Source organism: Aotus nancymaae, unplaced genomic scaffold (genome assembly GCF_030222135.1).
Source record: "Aotus nancymaae isolate 86718 unplaced genomic scaffold, 86718_ANA_hifiasm-v0.15.2.pri h1tg000007l, whole genome shotgun sequence".
Lineage (NCBI taxonomy): Eukaryota > Metazoa > Chordata > Mammalia > Primates > Aotidae > Aotus > Aotus nancymaae.
Genome location: NW_026988418.1, coordinates 19,955,999 through 19,979,212, shown reverse-complemented (window position 1 = coordinate 19,979,212; position 23,214 = coordinate 19,955,999). Strand labels below are relative to the sequence as shown.

General features: G+C 38.4%; 1 protein-coding gene across 1 annotated transcript in view; it reads right to left on the bottom strand.

Moving 5' to 3' along the window:
• Positions 1–5,010, bottom strand: part of PRKAA2 (protein kinase AMP-activated catalytic subunit alpha 2) — a 70,887-nt gene extending 65,877 nt beyond the window's left edge. Inside the window, exon 1 of the mRNA XM_021667725.2 lies at positions 4,903–5,010. Coding sequence (XP_021523400.2) covers positions 4,903–4,996 — 94 coding nt within the window. The 5' untranslated portion in view covers positions 4,997–5,010. The remainder of the gene's footprint in view (positions 1–4,902) is intronic.
• Between the last annotated feature and the right edge of the window lie 18,204 nt (positions 5,011–23,214).

Genomic DNA, 23,214 nt, shown 5'->3' with positions numbered 1-23,214 from the left:
TTCTTTCTTTCCTGGAATCGCACTCTGTCACCCAGGCTGGAGTGCAGTGGCACGATATCAGCCCACTGCAACTTCAGCGTCCAGGGTCCAAGCGACTCTCCTGCCTCAACTTGCGAAGTAGCTGAGACTACAGGTGCACACCATCACGCCTGGCTGATTTTTGCATTTTCAGTAGAGAGGGGTTTCACCATGTTGCCCAAGTTGGTCTCAAACTCCTGACCTAAATTGATCCACCCACCTCGGCCTCTCAAAGTGCTGGGATTACAGGCATGAGCCACCGTGTCTGGCCTAAAATTTCTAAATCTATAATTAGCATAACAGTCAAAGCTGGGCATGATGAGACACACTTGTGATCCCAATACTGTGAGGCTGAGGCCAGCAGATTGCTTAAGGCCAGAAGTTCAAGACCAGCCTGGCCAACATAGTCTCTAAAAAATGAAAATAAACAAATAAGAAAAAGGAAAAAAGTCAAGAGAGAAAGCATATAAAATGCTCCCCACTTCTCCATTTCCATGTTTTTATAACCATTTATCTATCTGTCTGTCTGTCTGCCTGCCTGTCTGCCTATATGTCTATCCATCTAAGACAGGGTCTCCCTATGCTGCCGAGGCTGGTCTTGAACTTCTGTGCTCAAAGGATCCTCCTGTCTTGTCTCCCAAAGTGCTAGGATTATAGGCGTGAATCACCACACCTAGCCAACCTTTTAAAATTAAATAATCTACTATTAAGTTTTTTAGTAGAAATTCATTTTACAATGTCTTAAATCTACAATTTAAAAGGCACCTGTTTTCAACAAAAACTGCTGCGACATTTGGTTATCCACATGCAAAAAGTTAACCTTAGAACCTCATCTCACACCATAAGCAAGAATTCAAAATAGATCACAGAACTAAATAGCTAAAATAATAAAACATTTACAAGAAAACATTTGAGACTTTGGCTAGGCAAAGATTTCTTACCTATGACACCAAGAACATAGTCCATAAAGTAATTTTAAAAACTAATAAATTGGGCCTCATGAAAATTCAAAACTTTTATACTTCAAAAGACACAAGAAAATGAAAAGACACACAGACTGGAAGAAAATATTTGCAAAACATAGCCATTAAAGGATCTGTATCCAGAATTCACAAAGAATTCTCATAACTCAACTTACAAGATGATAAGTAACCCAATTAGAAAATGAGCAAGAGATATAAACAGACATTTCATCAACGAAAATATATAAATGACTAGAAATTACATGAGACGATTGTTCAACATCACCAGTCCTTAGGAATATGCAAAGTTAATGCCTCAATAAGATATTATTTCACACCCACTGGAATGGCTATAATAAATCAGACAGACAATAACAAATGCTGGCAAAGATACACAGAAAAGGGAATTATCATACATCATTGATAGGACTGTTATAAAATGGTGTGACCATTTTGGAAAAGTGTGGAAGCTTCTCAAAGAGTAAAACATAAAACTATGATATGACCCAGCAATTCTACTTCTAGGTACCTACCCAAGGTATATGAAAACGTATGTCCACACAAACTTACATGTGAATATTCATAGTTCCATTATTTGTAATAACCCAAAACTTGGAACCATGACCATCAACTGGTTTTGTATAGACAAAACGTGGCATATCCACACAATGGAATATTATTCAACTATAAAAAGGAATGAACCTAATGGCACATGCTATGCCATGCATGAACCTCAAAAGCATTGTTAAAGAAGCTAGACAAAGGCCAGGTGTGGTGGCTCACGCCTGTAATCCCAGCACTTTGGGAGGCCCAAGTGGGTGGATCACAAGGTCAGGAGATCAAGACCATCCTGGCCAATACGGTGAAACCCAGTCTCTATTAAAAATACAAAAATTAGCTGAGTATGGTGGTATGCACCTGTAGTCCTAGCTACTCGGGAGGCTGAGGCAGGAGAATTCCTTTAACCAGGGAGTCAGAGGTCGCAGTGAATCGAGATTGCAACACCCTAAAGACAGAGGGAGACGCTGTCTCAAAACAAATAAATAAAAATAAAAAGCTAGACACAAAAGATGATATATTGAATGATCACGTTTATGAAGAAGTACCTAGAAAAAGCAAACTTATACAGGTAGAAAACAGATTCGTGATTTCCTGGGACTGAGAGCAGGAAAGAGATTAACTGTAATAGGTATAAGGAATCTTACTGTGGTGCTCTCAAGTGTCCTAAAACTGATCTATAATGATAGTTGCAACATTTGGTAAAATTCATAAAAATCATTGAATTGTACACTTAGAATGGATGAATTTCATATGTAAAATATACCTAAATAAAGCTGTTTTCGTTTTTGTTTGTTTGTTTTCTTTTTTTTCTTTGAGACAGAGTCTTGCTCTGTCATCCAGGCTGGAGTGTAGTGGCACAATCTCAGCTCGCTGCAACTTCTGCCTCCCGGTTCAAGCGATTCTCCTGTCTCGGCCTCATCAGTAGCTGGGATTACAGGCACCTGCCACCACATCCACGTAATTTTTGTATTTTTAGTAGAGACAGGATTTCACCATGTGCTGGTCTCAAACTCCTGACCTCAAGTGATCCGCCTGCCTTAGCCTCCCAAAGTGCTGGGATTAACAGGCATGAGCCACTGTGCCCAGGCAATAAAGCTGTTTTCTTTCAAAAAAAAAAAAAAAAAAAAAAAACATGGCTTTTTGTTTAACCTGTCCCTTAAAGAATTAAATGAGTAATTGTAGACTGTAGCAGTTTCTGTAATTTTTATTAAACAATTGTACTGATCCTATTCTTGGATAGGAAGCCACAGTATCACTTTTGAGAGGATCTAGCACAGTGTTAGGAAAACTCCTTCAACTGGTTGTTCACTGGACAGAGGTTCTCCAGGAAAAGGATTTCTCATAAAGTTCCTTCTATTCATTTGTATTTTAAGAAGCCAGTGCCTGGAGACAGCTCAAAAGTATACACAAGAGATTTGTCTTTGACAATGGGCTGACTGATCTGATGGGTATTCTACTCTACCTTCATATTACAAAATAAGAACTTAAAAAGACAAGCAAAAAGTTTTAACACAATTTTAAAGGACATAGGGTTAAGTTATGTAACTTTGAGAGTGTACATGTCCAAATGTCAAAGGCACTGTTTGCTTGAGCAACTGTATAATGTTGTAACACAATAGTCCTTAGTAATGATACTAAATGACAAATAACATTACAGGCGTTAATCCAATCCCTGGATCTTCCTGTATTCATCCTAAACACCTTCTAAGTGTCCACTCGACTTATAAGGTCTTTCAAAAATAACCCAGGACTTCATAACTCTCACAGGACGGCAAATAATTTTGCAAACTTTTTACTTCTTTGCAAAAATACCACCTTGTCTGACCACCTTATTGAAAACTGCCAACCTCACAAAACTCCCTATCTTCCCTTCCCTAATTCATTTTTCTCAATAAAACTAAACATACCTTTTACATGTATTCTGATTACTGTCTTCCCCTACTAGAATCTAAGTTCCACGAAAAGATCTGCTTTTTTCCTTGCTGTATCCTCATTGCCTAGAACACTGCCTACCACGTTGCAGGTGCTCTTGAACAAATGAATGGGTATTAAATATGTGCAAGAAAACAGAAGCTGATCCTTACCACAGGAATGAACGATGAATCTCTTCTACTTACTCAACAGCCTTGACTTGGGGTTAAAACATGAATTTTACAAGGAAACAGAGACCTCGGAATACAACCTCCAGACTGCCTACCCAGCATTTCTTCAGCAAAGAGAGTAAAAAAAAGTGAATGTTTCACTTATAATTTTGGATTTGCAACAATCAGAGTATTTTTAATAGACTGTCACTATTCTGGAGAGAGGGCAGATTAATTAAATCCCATGTGACTAACGGAAAAAAAAAACAAATGAAAGTTCAATACTTAACTATCCTTTTTACTAGTTACTTAACTCTAATAAAGTATAACATTTCAAAGACAGCCTGTTTTTCTACACCCAAAACGGGATCCTATCTTCATGAAGATAGACCTTAGCAGAATGACCTCCTCAGCCTCAAATCCGCCAAACACCAAGGAACCTTTTTCTCTCCCTTATCCCAGAAGTCTTCCCCATAGCCATTTTACAAACACAACCACCTTCAGACCTCTTTCTAATTAACCTGTGATTTAATCCAGCTGCATTCCAGCGTTTACCACCACCCCGGGAAGAAAGACTCACAACCTCTGGCCCTGGAGCACCCCCTAAGCAGTCACCCCCACCAACCGAGAGCCCTGGAACAAGAAGGAATCTGGGGATGGCAGGGACCTCCCAGCAAGACCAGAATTGGAGGACATCTTAGACTTCACCCTGGCACTGCCCATTTTTGTGTGACCTTGGGCATGTTACTACACCTCTAGGGGTCCTAGTTTTCCCACCGTTAGGGTGAGGACAACATGTTGACCAAGTCACTGTAAAGATTCAATGACATCCCATGCAAAGCACCCAACAGGGCACCCGGCACGAAGCGGCGCCTCAGTCCTCAGTAGCACGGAAGATCCCTGGCCCTCCGCCTACAGTCTCCGAGCTGGGAGGCGCCTCGCGGACCCAGCTCTGAGAGGACAGGTGGACGTGAGGTCCAGAGAAGACAGAAGTCCCTTGCTCCGACCTCCAGAAAGGCAAATGGGCGCGGGACCTGGAACCCAGGACGCCCGTCCTCACCCCACACCCCCGCCCTCTTCCCCGGATTCTGCGGGGCCCGGACGCCCGCACCGGGCGAGGCGGTGCGCGCCGCCCTCCCGGGGCCCCAGCCCCGCGCAGCTAGGGCCGCTCCACCTGCCGCCGAGCCCAGTGCCCGCCCGCGGCCCGGGACTCCCGCCGCTCCACCCGCCCTCCCGAGAGACTCGCAGCGCCGCGCGGCGGGCCGGAGCGCGTACTCAACTCTTCACTTTGCCGAAGGTGCCGACGCCCAGCGTGTCGCCCAGCACGTAGTGTCCGATCTTCACCCGCCCGTCGTGCTTCTGCTTCTCAGCCATCTTCGGCGCGCGCGGCCCCGCTCCGCCGCCTGCCGCTCCGCGCCGCCGCCGCCGCCGCCGCCTACCCACAGTGCAGCGGGCCCTGCGGGGCGGGGGCGGGCCCGCGCGCGCGGAGCCGCGAGGGGCGCGGGGCAGGGGCCCGGGAGGGGGCGCTGGGCTAGCGAGGCCCAGGTGAGAAGCGCCGGGCGAGGGGCCAGCGGGGCGGGGCTGAGGGGGGAGCGCGGAGCGCCTACGGCGGAGCCCGAGACAGCGACGGCGGGGGACGGCAACGCGGGGCGCTGGGCGGGAGTGCGGGAGGGGCCGCGCCAGGTGCGCGGGGTCCGAGTGAGGGGAAGAAGCGGCAGGTGCTGCGACGGGGTGGGCCGGGAACGCGAAGGAGGCAGGGAGCCCTTTTTGAGGAAAACCGAAGGGAGTGAAAATGGTGGTGGTGGGGGTGACACTGGGGCCCGATCCTAGGGAATGGAAAGACGTGGAAGTCGAACTGGAAGAAGAGAGGCGGGCCTTGGGTGTGGGGAGCGAGGGGCTGTAAAAGGGAAAAGGCGGGAGGGGAGGCGGCGGGAAGGGCCCTGGTCAAAGGGCAGAAAAGCCTGCAGGAAGCTCCTCCAATCTCGTCTGAGGCTTTTGGGTACAGGTCGCGCGGCTCAGGGAGAATGCACACAGCTCTGTGCTCTCTTGAATTGCCCTCCTGTACTTACTCTGCAATTCCCAATTATTTTGTCCTGTAGATGGAAGAGACCCTCTCCTCCAGAGCTCTCAATTTTCACTAATTTGCCCACAGTTTTCCAAAAAACCTCAGTCACGGTATTTGCTCGAGTGTATTTTAGCACATGCTTGTATACATAGGTAGTTTTACCACACGCTTACATAAACATATAGTACCGAAATGTGGTAGAGCTGCACGAGAGGGAAATGGGAAAGACGTGGAAAGGTAACAATATTCTGCCCCCAGTGAGTAAAATACGTGAGTGACAGTGGAATTGTGAAGAGTGAGGGCAATACAAGGTCACCTATTAAAGGAAGAATAAATGTGATATAGAAATGAAAAGAATGATAAGAGGAAATTAGAAGCATGATGCCTAGGCAGTGTGTTAAGAGACTGACCTCCTCCCCCCGCCCCCCCAAAAAAGAAAAAAGACTGGCAAGGAATTTGGTAATAAAGTGATTATCTCTGCCTCACTTCCTTCTTTCCTACCCTTCCCTCCTTTCCTTCCTTCCTTTAATGTTGTTGTCCATTCTTTAATGTTGTTCTTTCAGTGATTAAAGTTTATTTGCTTCTCAACACACACACAAAAAGATTAGTATATAATATGTGTGTTAATTAGCTTGACTTACAGCAATTCCACAATATATATATTTCAAAACATATACATACTGAATATAATTTTTATTTGCCAATGAAATAAAAATTTTAAAACAGTAAAATATTGCTATTTGGGGATAAGTAATTAAGGATTAGTCAAACATTTATAGCATTGCATGCCAATAGAGTTTCAAGGTCACATTCCTCAAACATGAAGTCTGTTGAAGACTGTTTATATGTAAATTAAAATGATTGATCAAAAAGAATAGGACTCAACAAAACTTTGTTTTCTGAGAAGTACTATATATAGAAATTTCAAACATTCTCATCTAGACATCAGGACAATCTGATGAGAGATGATCACAGCTTATAAATTATAGATATCACAGCTGTTAAACAGAGGCTATTTTTGTTCTTTCTTCAGATCATCTTTCTTGCTGACAAGAAGTATCATTTAGGAATCACTCTACCTAGCTGGCAATTTTGAGAAAATAGCCAGTTATTTTTGTGCTGAACTTTCATTTGGTTAAGGGTCATTCCTTCAGTATTCAAGTGAGTAACAAAAGACCTATTCTGCTTTCTAGATATGAGATGTATATGTCTCCTTCTCTAATATCCCCTTAAAAGATGTTGAAAAGTCTTCACTTTTAAGTTAGATTGCTTTCTTGAAGCTACATAAAGACTAACTGTAAATTGAGATTTTAAAGCATTTTGTACTGTCTTAACTATTTGTTTATAAATACTATAAATTATTATATACTTAATAACTATGATTCTTACATAGCTACTGTGGACTACCTTAATAGTTTTATTATTATGTGAAACATCTATGGTACTTTGTTGATTAAGAAGTTCATTTAAACACAATTATCTCATTTAATGGTCATAAAAGAAAGAAAGATTATTATTCCCATTTTATAAATGATAAAATTTAGTTTTTCCCTTTCTGATTTGCCCAAGGCTAAAATGTGGCAGTCAAAACTCATATCCAGTTCTGACTTGTCCTTCAGTCTCCCTACTATACTGCAGCTGCCTATACAAAAAGAATGTATGGTGCTTTAAGAAAATTAAAAATTGTCATAGTTGTGGTTCCCTTTCCATATTTTTATTATTTCTTGGGCAGTCCAATAATATATCCTATAAACTTGTAAGTATTTAAACTACTTTTTGTTATTTTTCTGGCTTTTATTTAAAGGAAAGGTTGAATGCTAAATGGGTAAGAAAAACAACTCTTGGTGGCAGCACTCAGCCTCCTGTTGTCCTGGACACCAGATATGGTTCCATATTTGCCTCATCCTAATCAGCAATAGAAAACCCAACAGTTAATCAGAATAGATCTCCTTAAAAGTCATGCCCCTTGGAGGTCTCACCCCTAAAGATGTTCTGACAAATGCACTGTTCCCATTTTATTATCTTCCAATGAAGGTTTCACGCCCCTATTGTTTAGTACCAGTCTCTAAGACCGGTGCCCCAGGCAGGTGTTCAGTTCTTAGCCCTCATCCAACTATTACTGCTTTACCCTCCTACTACTGAAACTTTGGGGTTGTTTTACTTCAAATGTTCTAAAATAAGGCCTGAATAGGACATTAATGCAAGACTGCTAAACTAATATACTGTATTAGTCACCCTTGGTATTATGAGCAACCAGTTCTTTCATGTCATTGCTCACAGACACCTTCTTGGTGAAGCCTACCCTGGCCACCCTATTTAAGTTGCAGTTTCATTTTTTTTTTGTAATTAAAAAATTTTTTTTTTTTTTTAGAGACAGGGTCTCACTATTACCCAGGCAGGTCTCAAACTCCTGGACTCAAGTGATTCTCCTGCCTCAGCCTCCCAAATTACTGAGACTTATAGGCATGAACCACTTTGCCAGGCCTAAATTGCTGTTTTATCTCACTCATGCTCCCTGCACTGTGCTCTCCATCCCTGACCCTCCTTAACTTTTTTACATAGCACTAGCCTTCTGACATACTATTTATGTGCTTATCATATTTTTGTTTTGTCTGTTCCCCCCAATTGGAATCTAAACTTCACAAAAGAAGAGAGGGTTTTTCCTCCATTTTGTTCACTGATGTATTCTTAGCTCTTTGGACAGTGCCTGGCAAAATATATACGTCCAAGCAGATTCAGATAATGTGGCAGCTGAAGTTTATACAATGTGGAGGAACTTCTTTAAGGAAAAAAAAATGAAAAATTGGGTATGAAAGTATTTGTTTGAAGTGAAAAACAATTATCTACAAATTTATAAAAGCTGACAAATGCCACAAATATCCCCAAATCAAGAAAAATAACAGTATTTTTTATAAACTAATCATCCAACATACCTCTATAATACCTGTTTTCTACATGTTTTTGGCTGTATTCTCTGATCATCTCTTCATATTTTATAAATTTTTAAATAGAATACAAAGCTAATTCTGACATTAAGCATAATTCATCAAGTTTTTCATTACATGTTTCTTTTTAGGTTTTCCATTGTACATGTTTAATATAGCTAATATAGCATTTATCAATTCTATTATGATATACATCATACATACATGTAGATATATACATATATGTATTTTTATTTAAATGTAATATATGCAAATGATATGTTCATACCCCACCTGCTGTTCCTGGAGCCTAGTGGAATCTGGTATATCAAAATATTTGCTAAATTGAATTTTAAAAAGGTTAGTTACTAAGCTAGAGAATCAAGTAACAACAATACAGGGAAGAGTGCAGTTTTATTTTATTTATGCCCATATTAAATGCAAAGCATAATTTTAAATCTCAGTGCAGCAGTCATTAGTGAGGTTAGAGAGGCATGGGTTAGCACCTTAGAAATCTATAGATTCATGATATAGGGCTTCTATGGTTGTCTCTAATTTAAAATAAAAACGTTGGACACTTGATGAGTAATGAAGCATGCTTATGGTATTTTACAGAAAGTACAAACTCAATAATTACATTTTTTAAAATTTCATATGAAAAACTTCAAATATACACAAAAGTAGAGTAGCATAAATAACCCTAGTATGTGTGATGATCAACACTGTCAGCATTTAACAATCTATCTCTGCACTTTTTAAATTTATTTTCTGGAGTATTTTTTGTTTTATTTTATTTTTTTTGAGACAGAGTCTTGCTCTTTCACCCAGGCTGGAGTACAGTGGCACAGTCTCGACTCATTGCAGCCTCTGCCCCCTGGGTTCCAACAATTTTCCTGCCTCAGCCTCCTGGGTAGCTGGGATTACAGGTGTACGCCACCACACCCAGCTAATTTTTGTATTTTTAGTAGAGACAGGGTTTTGCCATGTTGGCCAGGCTGGTCTCGAATGTCTGACCTCATGTGAGCCAACCACCTCAGCCTTCCAAAGTGCTGGGATTACAGGCGTGAGCCACTGCACCCCGCCTCTGGAGTATTTTAAAGTAAATAACCAGATTATTTTGCTGGTAAATACTTCATTACATAGCTCTAACAGATAAGCACTTCTTTTTAGCACAACCATATACTACTATCATAGCTAACAAAATTAACACTAATTCCTTACCGTTATGAAATACCCACTCTGTGCTGAATATCCCTTGATTGTCTCAGGCATGTAGTTTTACAATTGGCTTATGCTAATCAGGATCAAAAAAGTCACACTTACCATTTTGTTGATACATCTCTTTTAATCTAGAGTGGTTTCTCCCACTCTTTTTTTAAAAATGTCATCTATTTGTTGAAATATGCGATCATTTTAACTGTTGAATATTCCAGTCTTGTTGGATTTATCTCAATAATTATTCACGATTACAAGAGGTAGTAGACAAAGCTCACTATTTAGAGAAAGCTCAGTATTTAGAATAAAAAATCATGACCTGGTGTGGTGGCTCACACCTGAAATCCAAACACTTTGGGAGGCCAAGGCAGGTAGATCTCTTGAGTCCAGGAGCTTGAAACCAGCCAGGGCAACATAGTGAAAACCTGTCTCTACAAAAAATAGCCAGGCTGATAGTGTGTGCCTGTAGTCCCAGCTACTAAGGAGGCTGAGGTGGGAGGATCACCTGAGCCTGGGAGACAGAAGTTGCAGTGAGCCAAGATCACAGCACTGCATTCCAGCCTGGGCGACAGAGCAAGACCCTGTCTCAAAATTATATATATAATTACATATGTGTGTATGTACATATTTACATATATATATACATATATATATTTCCTGAGTTAATGTTCCATCTTAGCTTCTTAGCAATGTGTCCTTAAACAGATCATTTCACTTCTTATTGGTAAAACGAATAGTGTTGAACTAGACTATAAAGTACTAAAGTACTTTTCAGTTGTTGGGACATTCAGCTCCCAAATTCCACTCACTGTTTTAGATTTAAACAATCAAAGGAAAAAGATAGAGGAATTACTGTAAAGTATTGTAGGTCACCATCCAAAGTGTCTCAACAAACTGATCTTGCCACATTATTTTCCCTATACACAGTTTACCTCCTGATATTTATCGTCATTGGTTTGTAAGGTTGAGAGAATACTACCATGGGCCTAGCCCCCTTCAAAGAGATAAAGAAAGACATGTGACAATACTTAAAACCCTTTAAAGGAAATGTAATATATAATTTTGAGATGTTATTTTTAGCAGGTACCCTAGTAACAAATATTATACTTAACATAATCCATTTTCATTTTGTGGCTGAGTACATTTCTAAATTGCTTCAATATGAGTCAACATTATAATTTTCAGTGCAGCTGAGAAAAAATAAAACATTTTGGATCAGACAACCTTCATGAGCAGATGCATTAATTGGAATAACAAAGGTTGTTTGCTTTGCTGTATAAACATTATGGATCTGACAGCACTTTTAGAATCTTGCTTTCATGTGTGTGTTGACAGCTTGCCTGAAAAAAGCTCAAACACACTTTTAGATCAGTTAAATCAATTATTTTCCTCCTGGCATAGATTCAGTGACTATCTGTACTGAATACTTTTGAACTGGAGAAGTTTGAGTAAGGAGATACCAATGTCACCTTGAGTTGATTATCATCTCTGTTATGGCTGTACATTGGAATTAAAACAACCCTTGACAAAACTATATAATATGCGTATTATTTGAAGCCTTTTATAATACTCTCTTAATGACCTCAAGTGGGTGTTAACGCTTTGGCTGTTGGCACAATCCTGTTAACTACTAAGCTTTGACATGATTAACGCCAACTTAAGATAAATTAGGTAATTTCAAGTTCTAAATGCTCTGTAAATAATAAACTAATACTCCTTCCAAGAATAAAGACATTTAAAAATAATTAGATAATTCAATTTCTTTTTTTAATTTGGATGTAGGCTTAGGCTAGGTACCCTTTCAAGACTCTGGGGTTTCAATTCTGTAAAATTCTGTTAATAATTTTTTAAAACATTAATTAATAAACTTTTCACCCTCTACTTTTAAAAGGTTGAAATGTTTTTAAATTGTTACACAACAAGCTATTGCACAGATTAAACGTTTCTAGATTCTCTGAGTATATCATTGCTTTGTTCTAAGTACATTAATTCATTGAACAAAGATATATTGAACGCCTACTGAGTGCACACTACTATTCTAGGCAAAGGCAATGAACAAAACAGATAGTATAGACTATCTTATTTACCACTTATAATGGTAGTATTTGTTAAAAAAAAAAAAGAATTATTCATCACACTTATTAAAGACAGTAAGGCAGACTTTATTTGGGACTATTGTGATAGGTATAGGGCCTCCTGCAATGAGGTTTTGCAGTAGGAGACGGAGCTTGGGCTCAACTCCAAATGCAATAAAGAAAAGTAGAGATTTATAGCCAAGGAGGAGGGATGAGATATGTTGATGAATGGAAAATTACTAGGAGGGTGGGGTAATTCTTTGCTAAACTGACCTAACAGGATTCTTGCTGAAGGCAGGCCAGGGTGATCAGCCATTAGCCAGGAAATGGAGCAGGGGTGAGAAATTTGGTTAGATATCAAGAGTGATCAGGTAGTGAGGGTGGGGAATTTTGGCCAAATTGGCTTAGCAGAATTCTTGCTCAAACTGGGCTCTTGAAGACATGCCCAAGGACAGGACCTACTGGGCTCAGAGGAGTCTGACTAGAGTTAAGTCAAGAAAGGAGTGCTTTGCCACATTCTACTGAAAGAACCAGAAAATAAAGAGTCAAATAAATATATAATGTAAGGTTAGTGAAAAGTGCTGTGAAGGAAAGGCAGAATAAATGAATACAGAGATGAAAGTTGGAATGGGGGAGGGTTGGGCAGACATTTTATATAGATTGTCAGAAAGTCTTTCTGAGGATGTAGCATCTGAAAATTATGTACAGGAAGGAGCCATTGAAGTAGTTGGGATAGCAAGTGCAAAGGTCCTGAGACAGTGAAAAATGCATATTGGTGGAATAGCAAGAAGGTCAATGTGTCCAGAGTGGTGTGTGCAAGGAGGAGAATTGGGAGTTTGTAGTTAGAATGCCTATAGCCAGATTATGCTGGGTAAACTGTATTAAAACCTTCAGGCTTAAAAAAAAATCATGGTCAAATATAGTCTGAGAGTTTTTGAACAGGAGAGTGACAAGATATGAATTACAAACAAAGATGACTCCAGATGGCTGTGTGGAAAAGAGTATAAAGGGTCAAAAGTGTAAGCAAAATAACTAATTTAGAGACTATTGAAGTAGACCAGATGAATGCTGATAGTAGCTTACGCTAGGATGGTGGCAGTGAAAATGGTGAGAGGTATTCAGATTTGGCATAAAGATTTTGAAGTTAGCATAAAGATTTTGAAGTTAGCACCAAGAGAATTTGCTGGTGATTGGATTAGAAGTATGAGAGGAATCAAAAAAGGGAAATAAAAGACTTGGATTTTTTGGCTCATACAGTGAGATGAACAAGAGTGCCACTGGAATGTCAAAGACTTATGAGAAATAAGTTGGGGGAAAGAAGCGAGGTTGAGGGACAAAATTCTGATCTGCCCATGCTAAGCTGAGATGCTTAATAGCAATCCCAAGGGACACGCCAAGTAGGTAGTTTGTGATCAGAGTGAAGAGGCCCAGACTCAAAAATATGTTTCAAAATCGTCAGCATTCAGGAAGAGGCCCAAACTCAAAATGTAAGTTTCAAAATCATCAGCATATATCCCACAGGACTGGAGATCCCTTAGGAAGTGAATGTAGACAGCAAAAGGAAGAGACTCCAGGACTGAACCATCCCAGATTTAAGAGATCTGTTAAAGGAAGAGGAGCCAGCAAAGGATCCCAAAAAGAAATATCCCCTAAGCCAACGGGAAACTTAAGAGAATATTTTCAGCTATTTTAAGACATTATTTTCCACTGTATCCAGTGCTACTCAACGGTCAAGTAAGATGCGGATGAAGAGTTAACTACTGGATCTGACGACTGTGACAAGTGACTTCATAGTGGAGTGATGGAGATGAAAGAGTGAAGTGAGTTTATGAAGAAATTGCAGTGAAGAAATAGAGAAAGTGGTTCTATACAATTATTTTAAGTTTTGCTATGAAGGGAATAGTAGCAAATGGAGGATATGGAAACAAAGGTAGATTTTTTTTAAGATGGGGAAAAATATAGACTGTTTGTATGCTATGTGTACAATTCGTAGAAAAGGACAAACTGATGTGTGAGAGAATGAATAACTGAAGAACATTTAGCAGTGAATCCTAATGACAGTCTTTCAAGACCTTCCACATCAGTTTTCCAGGAACTTGTACTCTAATGGAACACATATATACTTCAGAAATACATTTCAGCTGGGCACGGTAGTTCATGCATGTAATCCCAGAGACTTGGGAGGTTGAGGCAGGAGGACCACTTGAGGCCTAGAGTTTGAGACCAGTCTGGGCAACAAAGTGAGGCTGTGTCTCTAAAAAAAAATTTTTTAATTAGTTGGGCATGGTGACAAATAGCTATAGTCCCAGCAACTTGGGAGGCTGAGGCAGAGCAATCCCTTGAGCCCAGGAATTCGGGACTGCAGTGAGCTATGATTATGCCACTGCACTCCAGCCTGAGTGACAGAGTGAGACCCTGTTTAAAAAAAATAAAAGGAAAAAATAGGTAATAAATTTCAAAATAGTGCAAGAAGTGATATGACAAAGTTATGCATAGGATTGACTAAAGACTACTGAGCAGTAAGTTAAAGGCTCTTTTATTTGACAAGGGGAAAAATGATGAGGACCTGAGCCACTTGAAGTCCCAGTAAGGAAGGAAGGGAAAGAATGGATTTGAGGATTGTTTAGGAGAAAGAATGAATAGGATTTAGCAACTGCTTAGTTATTAATTAGAAGAACAATGAAGCAATTTGGGATGACTTCCAGATTTCTGGAATAGTACAGAAATCTTGTGGATTGATTGATCATCCAAAAACAGTTCTTAACTTATCACCTCCTTCCTTAAAAGTGTTCAATAATTTTACATAGCCTAAAGATCAGTGTTTAAAACTCTGTAGCCTAGCGTTCACAACACCCCAAAAGTTGGCCTTTTTGGCATGCTCTTTGCCTTCTGTATTTAGTCTGTTCCCACAATGCTAATAAAGACATACCTGAGATGAGGTGATTTATAAAGGAAAAAGGTTTAATGAACTCACAGTTCCACATAGCTGGAGAGGCCTCACAATCATGGTGGAAGGCAAAGGAGGAGCAAAGTTATGTTTTGCATGGCAGCAGGTAAGAGAGAGTGTGTGCAGGAGAACTCCCCTTCATAAAACCATCAGTTTCAAGAGACTTATTTACTATCACGAGAACAGCATGGGAAAGATCCACTTTCATGATTCAGTTACCTCCCACCACGTCCTTCCCACAACACAAGAGAATTATGGCAGCTACAATTAGAGCTCTTCGGTGAGGACACAGCCAAATCATGTTACCTTCCTAATGAACTTCCCTGAAACTCAAGAAGGTAGTGGAATCCAGTTTAAAAATTACTGGTCTACAGAGAAAAATCAAAGTCCTTAAATCTGGATTCAAGGCTCTCTATGATCTGGTTCCTACCGACCTGGTTTCTTGCCTCATCTTTGTTATCCAAAGCTCTAGTCATGTCAAATTCCTGTCAGTTCTGTGTATACACCAAGCTGGAGCAGGCCACTGCACCTTTACTTCCACTCTTACTGTCTGGAACTTCCTTCATCTTTGATATTCCCCATCTCAGTCAGCCTAACAAATACTTTCACATCTTTAAAAACTCACCTCCTCTATGAAGCCTCTCCTCACCCTCCCACACACATTTGATCTCACTGTCTTTAATAATGCTGTGCACCTTGTGTATTTAATTAAATCCATCGTTGTACTTATCTGTTTACATGTCTGTCTGTTCCACCATTTGACTATTAATCCCTTGAGAGCAAGCACTGTGAACGTAATAGGCACTTAATGCATGTTAGTTAAATTAATGATTAACAGGTGAATGAAATCTCAGTTCAGAAATAACTTTATCTTGGCCCGGCGCGTTAGCTCACACCTGTAATCCCAGCACTTTGGGAGGCCGAGGTGGTGGATCATGAGGTCAGGAGTTCCAGACCAGCCTGGCCAACATGATGAAACCCCATTTCTACTAAAAACATAAAAATCAGCCAGGCGCGGTGGCGGGCACCCGTAATCCCAGCTACTGGGGAGACTGAGGCAGGAGAATCGCTTGAACCCTAGCGGCAGAGGTTGCAGTGGAGACCACAGGTATTCACCACCATAACAGCTAATTTTTTGTATTTTTAGTAGACAGGGTTTCACCATGTTGGCCAGGCTGGTCTCGAACTCCCGACCTCTAGTGATCCCCACCCTCAGCCTCTCAAAGTGCTGGGATTACAGGTGTGAGCCACCCTGCCTGGCCTCAGAAATAACTTTATCATAATTTACCTCTCCCTTCCCAGGTAGTACTGAAGACTTCTTCCTATTTATTCTTCTGAGGCCCTGTATCACCTCTGCTCTAGCACTACATTGTGGTATGACACTGTATTTGTTCCACGACATTATTTTTCTTTCTTTTTTTTTTTTTTTTTTTTTTTAGTGTATGTGTCCCCTGCCTAAAATATTCAAGGGCATGGATTTTATCCTGTTTATCTTTATATCCCCAGCATTATACATTACAATTTTTATTATTTTCCTAAGTGTGCCTGAAATTCTACACAATTTATTAAGTAATCTATGTGAGTAATCAAGTAAATTAAATAACGAACAAATTTAAGAACAGGATTATGGTCTAGGTGTGGTAGCTTGTACCTGTAATCCCAGCACTTTGGGAGGCTGAGCTGGGCAGATCACTTGAGCCCAGGAGTTTGAGACTACCCTAGTCCACATGGTGAAACCCTGTCACTGCAAAAAATACAGAAATTAGCTGGGGTCGGGGGGTGGCAGACACCTGTAATGAAGGGTGAGGCACGAGAATCACTTGAACCTGGGAGATGGATGAAAGAGGGTGCCATAAACACTTATTCTTGGACTCTATTTAAAGACTAATCTATTGAGAGGTATCATTTGAAGAGATAACGTGGATAGGTTGTAGAGGGAATAAATAGTTTTTATGAATTGGTGAAATGAATTCCTAGTTTGGTTAAAAGCATATTCTATACCTTATTTCCTGTTCAATAAATGGAGCATTTTCGTGGAATCAAGCCAAAAGTTTTATGAATAGTCCCTTACTTTTTCCCATCTGTTAGGAACATTTTTCAAATATAAATTAAAAATAAATCCCTACAAGAATTTGTATGTTCTCACTCCTTTACTGTTGGGAGCTCTATATTATTTGTGTCATGAGTCTTAGCCTAGATTGCATTGGATGGAATCCTTCAACTAGATGTAATAATCAGATAAAAATAAATTGATCTTACTATATTCCAAGTATTTTTCTGCACTAAACAAAAATTTTGAGAATTCAAATAGTAACTATTTTTAATCATTTTTACTATTTCTTCCATAATATGTCTAAGATATTAATTTAAACTTTCTGAATATTCATTACAAATCTGGTATTTTATGAAACAAGCTAGGCTTTTTGTCAATTTTTGGATAATTCATCTAGTCTCTATACTGTTATCCCATTTTGACCTATAAGGAAAAAAGTCAACATCACTTAAACAAACACTAGACTAAGAAATCATATCCATCAGAGTCCTCAAAAATTTTGTCATGAACAATTAAGTGTCAAGATCTCTTTTCCTTTTGTCTAGCCACATTAAAATAGTATTTTCTACTTTTGACACATGCTTAATCTATAACTACAGATTGTAAAGTCTTGGTTTGGAGGAGCAAGGGGAATTGTAGAGATGATATCTCTATACTATTTCTGGAAGACTTGCAAAGATGCAGTTTTGTATGAACTTAATTTTAAAGTACTTCATGACTTCAGTGTGAAGTTTAAATCATAAAAAATACACAATTGAGCCAAGTGAGTTTAGCAATAATTTTATAGAAATTGAAATGTTTATTATATGTGTTGAATCGTAATAGAAAACAGTTTGCATTCTACTATTTCCATTTTTTAAAAATTAACATCAGCTTTGTCATTCTTTTCTATTGTCTACTATTTACTGTGAAGGCACTGCATTATAGAACCTATCTGAAATGCTCTTAATGGTGTTAGTATAGTAACAGTCCTCCTGACAGTCTCTTAACTACATGATGTCAATCTCTGAAGGTTTTCCCAGTAAGCAAATCACAAAAGAAAAAAATGTAGAAAGAACTGATTCAAGAACTGATTTTCATCAGTAGTATAATAAATGAATAGTGAGTATCCCAGTGATATTTTCTAAATGCATAAAAATAGTTTGCACAGATCTGTCTCTCTTACACACACACACACACACACAAACACATACACACACAGAGAGAGAGAGCTTAGCAGGAAAGTACTTTAGTATATGACAAACAGAGAGTGTTCAACTTCATTTCTTTAAAATAACCTCATTGAGGGAAGGAAAAATGAAAATTCTCAGGTAGAAAAAGAAAATGGGGAGAAGAAAACCAAGTACAGTATGTTAGTTCTCCCATGTTACATAATATAAATAATTTTACCACTGAAAAAGGAATAGTAAGAACAATATATTCTGGATTACGTATGCATGCATTCATTTAGTCATTCAACATTCATTGAGTGCCCACTCTGTGCTAAGGATTTTACTAGGCCTTGGGTATATGAAGATTAAAAAAAAGAAGAAGAAAAGAAAAAGCTTTATCTTCAGAAATGAAAAATCGGAGGAAAGCATAATGACAAGTAAAATGATAGAGTTAAGCACAAGGTACCAAGGAAACCCAGAAGAGGCATACATATTCTCTAGTTTTATGCTTTCTTACATTTAATTAATGTATTAGATTTATTTCTCTAAATTTCCACTCTGGCTTCCAAGCAATCATGTTTTTTGCGAGGAATTGTCCAAATAAATATTTTAAATTTCCTTAAATTTACAATGACATTTTAGTATTTAACTCTTTTTGTCACTCAGGCCTATGATTTAGCTTTTTAATCTGTAGTCATAGTAGATTGTGTTATTTTTCAACTAATATTTACTCTCCTATATCCTTGCCCACCCCATGGGAAGAATGTATGTCACTACATTAACAAGAAGCTTGTCCATGTGACTTTCTTTAGCCAATGGAATGTCAGCAGATGTAATTTACCACATCCTTACAGAGGTTAAAACCTATTTAAAAATATGCCTGCATGAATTGGCTTGGTCTCTTGAGTTTATATCTGCCAGAAGAGGTGCTTTCCTCAGACAGTCCAGGACTGCAAAAACACACAGCCCAACAAAGCTGTAGCCAATGAAAAGACCTGTAAGCATGACATAAATCTTTATTATTATAAGCCACTGACATCTTGGGGTTTTTTGTTACTTTAGCAAACACTGACTAATACAAGAGTCGACTTTATAAGCACACTTATGTGAAAAGCCACAAGCAACATAAACAAAAGGCAGGATATTTGAATTTACTTTCAAAACAAAAAGAAGCTAATGTTATACACAGATTATGGAATATGCTTAACACAACTACCTTTTCACCTTTTAGTACCAGAGTGTATGCATAAGATGCAAATATTTAGGAGCCAGGCAGTAACCTATGGGTATGTCTATGTGTCTGTATATTTGTGTGATTAATAGCTGTGGATCTGTCATGATTCTTCTTATATTATAAAATTTAAAAGGACAGTGAGTCATTTTTATGGTAAAATCTATTGTCATCATTCTAATTCAATGCAAATAATTTTCATGAGACAGAAACTCTGTTTTACCCTAATAAAATAGAACTTAAGGCTTAGTAAATGCTTCAGACAGTCCTCTGTAGTACCAGTGACCACGAAAAACAAAATAAAATAAAACAGTATTGTATGACTACAATGTTACATAACTATACACCAAGGATATTGTGATAACAAAAAGAACAAGAACACCAAACATGAGTAATTTCCCTCATTTGTAGCAAGATTCTGGTTCAAACAGTGAGAAAGATTTCTTGTTCAATATTGTACATTCGTAATGGATCCCAAAATTTTAAAGGATCTATGACTAACATTTATCCTGGATATATTTCTGCTATTCTCACTACACTATATTTGCAATATTATAGGCAGTTGGCTGTCTCAAAGTAGCCTAACTGTTCTAAAATTAATTATAATGTTGAAGATTTGTATGTGTGAGGGGAGGAAACATAATTGTATAAACCAAGATGATGTTATGCCATTCCCAGGGTGGATAGTTTTATGTACTCTAAAATCATGCAAGAAAGCCTACTTTTATAAATTGAGAAAGGTTTTATAAGTACCAGTGGGATATAAACTTCTTTCCACAAAGACATTTACCCATTCCTCAAGTATCTGGTATTTGTGATCTAAATGAAAAGTATTTTTACAGCTGATTTTTTGCAACAGTTTTTCATTGTACCCTGCAGATGTATGAAAGTGTTTTTATCATGTTGACATCTTAATAGAAACAAATCCATTTTATGTTAAACTTAGGTGTTTCTGCCTTGCATGTATTAAGAGGAAGCTAGGGGCTAATTTGCATCAAGGAAGCATCTAATAGTTCCTCCAGGAGTCCCTGTAGACCTTTTTTTTTTACCAACTTGAGACCAAATATTTGAGGGGGAGGGGTCAGAATATAATAATCTAAAATGAAAACACAAATTTTTTTCCTAAAGTTCTCTGAATCAAAAAATGTTTAGGATACACTACACAAATGTATTTGAATTCCTTTGCCAATTCCAAGTGAACCCACAGCCAAACAAATGAAACTTGTGGTTGCACAGCTGGAGACTTATTACTTCTTCATTTTATAAAAATAAAACCACAGGTGATTGTGAACCAGTTGGTCTGAATTTACACTTACAACAAATAAGTATGAATTACTTCCTCTACTTTCTCTAGGTACTGAATGGAAGCATTTGTCATAAATTCATTATAGAGTGAATGTATGAGACTGAATATTAAGCCTGAAAATACCCTTTTAAGAGGTCATTTTTGACCATTCATTCCTTGATTTGTTCCTTTGTCCTTTATTTATTCAGTCATTTAGCGATAAATATTTATTGAGCTCTTTCTGTGGAGTAGGCACTGTGCTAAGTTCTGGGAATACAGTGGTAAATAAACACAGGAGGTGCTCCAAAGACAATTCCAGATCTTTCTCAGATTTACTCATCCATTTATTCCTGCTTATTTCCAACAGATAGTACAATGAAAACAGTCAAACAGACATGAATTTAATTTGCATTTCATCTTGGGTGAGATGTTCAAATTCTCAGAACCTCAGCTTTAATATCTCCTATCTACTGCAAAGAATGATGGAGAGGGAATTACAAAGATAACATATAAAACTGCTTGACATTTTGTTCTTCATCCCCACCCCAAAAATTGCTGTTCCCTACATATGTTGGCTCCTGGGGGTATAAATGGATAGGATACAGTTTCTAGCACTGTGCTTAATTGTAGCTAAGAACATAGAGAAAAAACAAATGATGTCCCTACCTTCTGGAAAATTAAAATTTATAATAATGATGGCTAACATTTGATATATACCAAGCACTGTTCTGAGCATTACAAATGGATGAACTCACATATCCTCACAGTAATATAAGAAACAGGAATTGTAGGCATCATATTTTCTGAATGGGGAAACGGAAGCACAGAAAGTTAACTTTACCAAAGTCACACAAATAGTGAGTTGTAGTGTAGAAGTCAAACCTAGGCTCCCGTCTCTGAAACTTGTGTTCTCAATTACCATACCTCACTGCCTCTCAAGGTGAGGCTATTAAGTACAAGAAAATTACTGATAACTGTTTTGTGAATAGTTTAACCAGTCAGTGAATGAGAGAAGAAGAATCAAGGGAATTAGTCCATAACCTGAAAAACTAATCACATTTTAATAAAAAGAAATGTAATGATGAAGAGAGAGATACTACAGGGCATTTTGGGAAGGTTGTATCACTCTAGAAAATGATTCTTTCATACATAGAGCCCAAATGTATTATGTTGGACCTTAAATTATTCCATTTAGTGAAGATACAGAACATACATCTAGAAAAGTAACTAAAAATATTATTGTTTCTGATTTATAAAAATAATACATGCTAATAACAGGAAAATTAATACAAATAGCAAAGTATAAAGCAAAACATTTTTTAAAATCATTCCTAATTTCATCATCCAGAAAAGATAATAACTTTAATATTTAGATATTGTATTGGTCTGTTTTCACACTGCTATAAAATACTACCGGAGACTGGGTAATTTATGAAGGAAAGAGGTATAATTGACTTACAGTTCCATGTGGATGGGAAGGCCTTGGGAAACTTACAATCATGGTAGGAGGCAAAGGAGAAGAAAGCACATTTTACATGGTGGCAGGAGAGAGAGAGAGAGAGAGTGCAGGGGAAACTGCCAGATCTCATGAGAACTCTCTCACTATCATGAGAAAAGCACAGAGGAAACTACAAACATTACTGATAAAGATAAGAGACAGGATTATGAATACAAACATTTAGATGGAAAACTAAGAAACAGAAAGAAATAACTTCATCATCAACAAAAAGGACGTACAGAGACCCCATCTGAAAACCACCAACTACAAAGACCACAGGTAGATAAATCCACAAAGATGGGAAGAAACAAGCACAAAAAGGATGAAAACACCCAAAACCAGATCGCCTCTCCTCCTCCAAGGGATCGCAACTCCTCACCAGCAAGGGAACAAGGCTGGATGGAGAATGAGTCTGATGAATTGACAGAAACAGGCTTCAGAAGGTGGGTAATAACAAACATCTCTGAGCTAAAAGAACATGTTCTAACACAATGCAAAGAAACTAAGAACCTTGAAAAAAGATTTGATGAAATGCTAACGAGAATAAACAGCTTAGAGAGGAATATAAATGAATTGATGGAGCTGAAAATCACAACATGAGAACTTCAAGAAGCATACACAAGTTTCTATAGCTGAATCGACCAAGCAGAAGAAAGGATATTAGAGACTGAATATCAACTCAATGAAATAAAATGAGAAGGCAATATTCGAGAAAAAAAGAGTAAAAGAAATGAACAAAGCCTCCAAGAAATATGGGATTATGTGAAAAGACCTAATCTACATTTGATAGGTGTACCTGATTGTGACGGAGAGAATGAATCCAAGCTGGAAAACACTCTTCAGGATATTATCCAGGAGAACTTCCCCAACCTAGCAAGCCAGGCCACCATTCAAGTCCAGGAAATACAGAGAATGCCACAAAGATATTCCTCAATAAGAGCAACCTCAAGTTACATAATCATCAGATTCACCAGGGTTGAAATGAAGGAAAAAATGCTAAGGGCAGCTAGAGAGAAAGGTTGGGTTACCCCAAAAGGGAAACCCATCAGGCTCACAGCCAGAAGAGAGTGGGGGCCAATATTCAACAACCTTAAAGAAAAAAACTTTCAACCTAGAATTTCATATCCAACTACACTAAGCTTCATAAG